We start from the raw sequence: 8,178 nt of genomic DNA on the forward strand, positions 1-8,178 counted from the left end.
GTCATTCAGACCAAACATCAATGTATGTGACATGCTCTGTCCAAGAACAACCCTTTAAAACACATCCACATTGACCCTGAGGACCGATCACAAACGGGCATCGATAATTTTTCATTTGAAGCTGAATATTGAATTTCAATCGTAAACCTACCTAAGAGAAAAAGAACTATTTAATCGTACCTTAACTTTCTAAAAATGTAGAAGGTCGTTTTTAATTATTCTACAGCCTCCACACTGAAAATAAATACTTTTTTGGGTATAAAAAAACGACAGTCATGTCTTTGATAGGCATTGTGATGCATATTTTATACTTTGTTAGGTTATATTATACTTTACATTTATTAACAAATTCGCTGTGCACAAATCTGAGTGCTATGGTTACGAACTTTCGACACCACATTCATTAGAATTGTGCTTCAACCACACCTCCCTTCAAGGAAATGTTTTCTCTTGTAAAATAGACTGCTGAACATCTTATGGGATTTTTATTCTTTATGGTCTTGAGAAACGGCATTGCATTGGTCAGGCAACACCTTGTTTATTGCTGCATGAACCACTAAGGAAAATGCATTGAATGATCATTATTCATTACTCTGTTTTATGTCAACATATTGAACTAAATAACTAATCTCTTTTTGAATCAGTTGTTGTTGTTTGGTTAGTTTTCTGAATAAAAAAAACAATTTGCCATTAAAAAAAAAGTTTTTGTCTTACATGTTTTCGTCTTATTGAATTAGCATAATTGAATATTAATTTGGGATATCTTCGAAATTCTAATTCCATTTAAAAGTACATTGTTTTATTTGAAATGTTGCGAGCAATTCTCAGTAGACGTATCTATTGACGTTCAGACATTCTGAATACTTGCAAAGTCCTTTGCATATTGAAACTACTTCTTCGTCGGACAAAAATAAGCTCACGGTATGACATCGGCTCCTGGGAGTCTTACTTTTGTTTCTCCTGATGAAATGATGATTTAAGGTTTCAAAAAACCTTACCTAAGGAAATTTTTGCTGTGATATAAAAATCCCCAGACATCCGGAAAAGAAATATCATTGGCTTGCTGAATAAAATAATTTTTGAACTTCATTGTCAGGTCACATTCATTTTTTGTCTTTTTTGTATTAAGAAATTCGGGCATTTATGAACAAAATGAGATATTTCATATATATATATATATTTTCATTATAATTCAATTTAACTGAAACACTCATTTAATTTTTCAAAAAGAAGACATATTTGTTCATATACCATATAACAATTTCAAAATATACTTCTAATTTCCAAACATTATTTTTTGAAATTCTTCACTAAAATGTTTAAAACTGACGAAAACCATTTCACTGAAGTCTAATTTCACTGATCTCTTAAAAAATACAAAATCAAGCATTTTTTTCAATCAAAGAAAGTTAAATATGTTGTTTGTACGTGTCTGTATCATTCAGAACTTCCTTCATAGTGAACGTTGTTCCTGCTCAAATGTCATTTCTGTAGAACTGAAAGTTAATTTATGTGAATACCTCAACAAATTATTCCCTTAAGACGGCATTTTCTTTTATTTTTCCGTGTGAGGGTTGACACTTTAGTTATCAGATGCATTTGAACTGTACTTGGAGAAAAAATTGAACTTGAGATAATCTGGTAAAACAAGTTTTCGCACGTAGTAACCACTGCACTAAGAGACCAGATATTATCTGCATTCGGTGGTATGCAAGAACACAATTTTACATGATTGAAATAAATAAATAAATGGAAGGAATGAAGTAGTTAAATAAAAACGACATTAATTCTTTGATTAAAAATCATATTTAAATTAAAAGCAGTCAATGCAATTGAACAGTTAATGTCAATTAATGAATTATAGGTGTATAAGTAGCATGGTGGTCAATGCACTTGCTTCTCACCGCTGCGACCCGAGTTCGATCCCCATGATCGATAGTGGTTGCATGTGATAAGGTATGGCGGTCGCCCGCTTGGACACGTGGGTTTTCGGCGGGTACTCCGGCTTCCTCACACATCAATGACCCCCTCGCACTCACATCCGTGCCAACAAGAAATATTTATAGAAGTTGTAGAACTTAATTGATTATTAATCGTTTTAAAACAATTAAATAAAGTTCCGGTTTTCTTGGGTTTTTTAATGAGTTCATGTTGATAATGAAAGCATTTGGAATTAACAGCAAAAATGATGATTAAATCATAACTAGAACCTTCCTAAACGTATGGATAACAATTTGATGATGTTCAATATACCAAGAAACCTAGATGATGATTCAAAACGAAAACAGTTTGATGTTAGGCTTGCAAATTACAAAATTTTAATTGATAATATGCTTTATTTGTAATAAGATATGCCATGCAACTCTTCTTCCCAAATTTTAAGTTTAACTGAGTAAATCGAGAAAATTAATTCAGCATCTAGATTGTACATGTAATTTAAAAACAGACTCTTTCATTTTAATTAAATCAAAAGATTGGTATGGGTTGTGCATCAATATACGGCTAATGATTAAAAAAATGATTAGCACATTTGTATATAAGGATAAACTCGAACTTGGCGGCAGTGTATATATTTTCATATATAAAAATGTTAGAGAGAATTACCCGGTACATACATTATCTATAATTGCCCTCATTTGTGAAAAGTTTATCATAATCTTTATCTTGCAGTGATATATTGTACGGAAACTCCTATTATTTTTTTCTGAATTATGAAAATAGCTATACATACATTAACTTCATTAATTTGGTAAGCCCTCTTATTTTATCAAATTGGAAATTGTCTCGTCTACGCCTATAGGTAAAAATTGGCAAAAACCTTTCATATCTTTCATAGGCTGACGTATAACTATTGCAAAAGCTTAATGATTGTTTCTTCTATATGCAACGAACATCACTGATAGAGAAAGAGATCTGAACATGTCTAATATGTGCCGCCTAAATTTATACACCTTATATATTTTAACAGGAATCTAAAACTCAGCTAAGTTTGTCTCAGAAGCCAGGTGCGGATTTGAAGTTAATAGTGCATATATCATATATGTTTATCACTCGACGTTTAAAATTGAAACTTTTAAAAGACTCGATCCAGCAGTAAAAAGGGTAAAGGGTCTACAATGTCTCTAAGGCTGGGGAATCCTCTTCATATGCTTTCATTTTGTATTATGTATAAAGTTCTTTTAGACGAATTGTGAAGACAAACCAATCAGACATCCAACCACGAGATTGTGATAAGCTTCCATTCAAAAGATGTACGGTCGCTAAACGGAAGTCATGTGAGGAACTATAACTCAAAAACATTGTTGTTAAAAAGAAAAAGTACTATTTGTTAACTTTAACCATTTTTATTCCTCTTTATACAAATTTGGGTTTTTTTAAGTTACTTTAAGACACGTTACTCTTTTTACATGTTAGTTTTCTCATAAAGAGGAAATTTTCCATCCCATGAACGAAGACCAACCACAAACATCACTAAAGATTGCTCCCCGATTGTGGCATACACCAGCCTTTACCCGCATATACACGTCATCTCCTGCCTGCAAACGAGCAATACTTCCTGCAGATACATGTCCGTCAAGGTGGGAAGAATCCAGATAAACCTTTCCGTGAGTTTCATTGTTGACAACCAATTCTGCAGAGTGTACAGAACCTCCTTTTAATCGAATCGACCAGGAGAAAACATACACCCCAGATGTTGGCACAATAAACACCCCGGTGTTGTTGTGATATCCATTGCCAATGTTAACCATGACATGATCAAATTTTATGATTTGATTAGCACCAGGACTCGGCAAGGAAGTGGTCAGGTGTACATAGAAGGCTACTTGCTCAGTGGGAGAAGTTGGAGCAACGAGTAAACGTTCTGCAAGAAAGAGGATACCTTCAAACCACAGCAAACGTTGTGTACTTTAGAAAACTTCATCGCAGTTCAAAAATATTCTATATGTATATATTGATAGATAATGTTTCAAAGATCGAACATTTTTAAACGTTTTAATTTTTAAAAAAAACTGCTGTTATTTACATGAAGATAAAATATTTATTGTCAATTACATTATCTTATGTATTAGAAGTTATATTTTAAAGCGTAAACTATTCATTCCTGTTTTGTCTATTTTTCACCAAAGAACATCTGCATCTAAAGTTATAAAAGCACTATGAAAGTCTTATTATTAACGCCAAACATTATGTATTCCTTTAGATGTTTTTAAGTCGCCGATTTGTTTACTGGGTTTTTGTATCATATTACCATGATTTGACACACATCAATATTCATTGACATGGAACATCATAATTGTACCTTTTCTTATTTTAGAAACGTCTTCCTGTACGTTTTCTCGCCGGATCTTCTTACTTGCAAACGGTTTTATTTGAGCTTCCTTGTTCTCAATACCAGATAAATGTCGGCTGAGTTCGTTAATGACTTGCAAGTTTCGTTTTCTCTCCCTGACCAGCAGATCAGTTTTCCTATCCGACTGAAGTAGCCTGTTCTCCAACATTTCGAATCGAGATTCATGGACCTTTAGTGTAACTTGTAATTCTTTCACTAAGTTCCGTAAAGTTATATAATCCTGAACATCAATAACATCCTTGCGTTTATCAGATTTAGAGGCGGAGACAAGGGCAATGGCTATTGTGAAAAGCACAACACAAAATTTGGCACATTCTGAGGCAGCCATTTTCTTATGACAGCGGTCTTATCAAAGTATGTCTGTTTATCGGTTTCAGAAAAGTACCATACGGTAAGATATTAACTCCTTAATATGAATAACAACCACAAACACCAGATTACCTTTTTTATACCATGATAAAAAATTGAATTAGAGAAAAATTCTTTTCAAAGAAATTTTTACAAGTTTCTTTTATTTAGGTAATATTATTTTCACTAATTAAATCTAGATCCAGCTGATTTATTCTACTTTTCTGTCTACGCAACTTGGTTGCTCTTAAAATTAATTGAGCCTATAGCTACATGTATATGACAATTTATAAGAAAACATAATTATGTGTGGGTTTATAGAGGGGTCGTAGAAGGGTCTGAAATCAATCCACATGGATAATTCAAACTTGTTAAATTATCAAGATAAATATTCTTCCCTTGGACCCCCGCCATCTCCCAACTGACAAATAAAACTATTCTTCGGAACCCCACCCCACCCTTTTTTTACAAAATTTTCTTGATCCGCACATGATACAAATGTCATATGCCATTTTTTAAAACGTTTATATCAACTTTTGTTTATGGTGTTACCTGTTAGGTGAATATGTTTATATCTCATATAATATACAAAGATGCAAACGTAAATTTCCACAAAAAAAGAAGAAAGATATCTGGAATTTTCATCTGAAATTTAACGACTTCCCATGTGACCACAATTTTTGATTGGACTTCTAAATCCAGTACGAAAATGTTATTTCCTACATCAAATTCTCCTTTAGATATTCATTTAGAAACTTTTTACATTCTATTGATTTTTATTTATAAGATTTAAGAAAATTTAGAAAAATATAATTCAGATTTTTTATATTTATATTTATCAGGAGAATTTTTTTCTCCTATGGCTGCATGCAAATCAATTAGTTTTTTGAAAGACGTCACCAACTTCAAATTTACTTTTTAAATGGAAAAATAAATATAATTATCAAAAGGTTATGCAATGTTTGAACAAACACAAGAATGATTAATCAAATATTATTCTAGCTTTACTTTCGTTGGATTCGACCTTGAAATGAATGACAGGAAATTTCAAAATTCCAATGGTTAAATTTATTACCCACCACAAAAGCCACATTTATGAATAAAAATTTCAGTCATTTTGTCTCCATAGCTGTCGAGATGTATGTTAAAATCCAGTGTGTCCTTTAAGAGATACTTCTAATGAAGCAGCAACTGTATTGTAGATGTAAGACACGTATGCTTTTAGAGATAAATTTCAAAAAAATGATTAAATCTCTATATATTATAAAATGAAAAGGTTTAAATGTCAAAGTTGTTCAAGTTATTTTGTGTCACTGCCTTACATATATCAGAATACGCGGGGTCTACGATATAACAATTCTCGTTAAATGTAAAAAAAAAAAATATATCACTGCAGTTTCTACCGATTAGAAACGTAATCCTCATACTGAAATACCCCTAGAAAACAATATAAAAATATGATAAACTGCTGCTTTGTTATTCTAACCTTTGAATTTGATTTTTGAATCTTCACTTTATTTAATATAATATTATAATTCAATATCTAATTTCATATCAAATTGATCATGAGGTGTACCTGCATACAACCTATCTTCTATATAATATTAGCTTAGATTTCTCTGAAATATAAAAGTAGAATTATTCAAACTCTCTCCCAATCGATTGATTCACTCCAATGTTTTATGCAAATAAATGTGTTTTTAAAGAATAGAGGTTACATAAGCCATTATTTGCAAATTTATCAATAACAAGGTAAAAACTATACATGGAATTTGCACTTTAATTCGTAGCATCATCTGTACCATGCTGGGCCTTTCTCTGTGTAACTCTGTTTCTTGAGTGACAGTATCTGGTTGATAACCAGTGATTAATGTAAATATTTGTGCTAATTATCCCGACCCTTTGATTAGGTCTCGCCTCTTTCATTTGTTATTGATAAACATGAAGAAAGTATTTGATTTGATTTATCACGTCATTTTTGATGCAAGTCTTGTCAGATGCAAGGCATACTTTACGAGGTGTAGTAAACTGACACGCGTAATGGAACCATTCTTACGGAGAAAAGCAACAAAAATTAAACTGAAACTATTTAAGAAAAAACACAAATGTAATCGCATAAATAGAATTCAACTTTCAACTTTCTTTATTGCGTAAGACATAATCTTATTGCATATGAATTTTTTTTTTAAAAAGAATATGTGCAGTACATTGCATGGATTTACTAACAAATGGAATAGTAATGAATATGTAGTACAGTGATAATAGCATTGAAGAATGTACAATTCAACACATCGATTTTTAAATTACAACAATTGTTTTAAAACTAGTATATTAGTCAACATATATATAGTTTGAAGGCATGATGCAAGAATTTTCCTAAGTTACAGAGTTCTCTAACATTGTTTACACATAATAGCTGTATAAATTTATACATTGATGGTTTTTTCCAAAAAAAATTATGTATTTTGGCTCTTATTTGCTAGAATTAACTAAAGTTCTTGTATATTTCTTAAATATAACACATATTGAGTATTTAGAAAACAAGACATCAATTTGCATTTAAAACATGCACTTTTGTGATCGTGTGGAAAATTTAAATATGTTACGTCATAACTATAAAAAAAAACAAATGATAGTTCAAATGCAAAACAAAAGAATAGACCTTTGCATTAAGAGATGTAAAAATTTCAAAAAAGATGTGTTTTTCAACATTTTACATTTGTTATTTAATCAAATGTCAATTTATGTTAATTTCCTATGAATTGTCTAAGAATCGTCCAATGCCAACCTAGTTAGTTTCCAGCAAACTGATATAAAAGATCTTTGCGGTCATAAATATTCATTTAATCAATGAATTGCATTCTGATATATAAAAAAAGATAGGTTTGAAAATGATTATATGAGAATTGCATCCCAATGAGAGTAAAGTTCATTCATCGTTTTTTAAATCATGGTTGATATTGCTCGGAACACTTGTACTTTTATTTTACATATATCAAGATTGACAAAATGATTTGATTAAAAAAAAAAGCCTACTTTGGTTGGTCGTTATGGAATTGTTTTGAGATTTTTTGCATCATCTGTCAGTGTAAAGAAGCAAATTTATTTCTAATAGGCATGCTCCAGAAACTAGAAATAGAGAAAATATCTTAACATAATAAGTATCTTGACTAAAACAGACAATTTGTGATCCATTTATTGGCGAGCACTGGCCAATACAAGTAAATATATTTACGCTCTATAGACTAAATTGGTCCGCTAGTGACGCACGATCCAGTCTTCTAGAACGGCTTATGTAAGTCGACTCCCGTTGATTGACAGCTAACATAACCATAAACACATTCAAGGTTTAGCGCCTTGACGCACGGGTTTATTAAATTACAATTTATATGCTAAGCATCATAAAAACTTATTACCTTTTACTACATGTAGAAAATGTATATCTCAGTCGTCCACGTTTTATTTCAGGAAAGCAGAAA

At 31.3% G+C, this 8,178-nt stretch overlaps 1 protein-coding gene across 1 annotated transcript; it reads right to left on the reverse strand.

Annotated features, from left to right (window-relative positions):
- Positions 1-3,353: 3,353 nt before the first annotated feature.
- LOC105347304 (uncharacterized) lies at positions 3,354-4,712 on the reverse strand. Its single transcript, XM_011456314.4, has 2 exons — positions 4,301-4,712; positions 3,354-3,862 (listed from the first exon to the last, which is right to left on the reverse strand). The coding sequence occupies exons 1-2, from the start codon at positions 4,677-4,679 to the stop codon at positions 3,420-3,422; spliced, it is 822 nt and encodes a 273-aa protein (XP_011454616.3). The 5' UTR covers positions 4,680-4,712; the 3' UTR covers positions 3,354-3,419.
- Positions 4,713-8,178: the final 3,466 nt, after the last annotated feature.

This window comes from Magallana gigas, chromosome 5 (genome assembly GCF_963853765.1).
Source record: "Magallana gigas chromosome 5, xbMagGiga1.1, whole genome shotgun sequence".
NCBI lineage: Eukaryota > Metazoa > Mollusca > Bivalvia > Ostreida > Ostreidae > Magallana > Magallana gigas.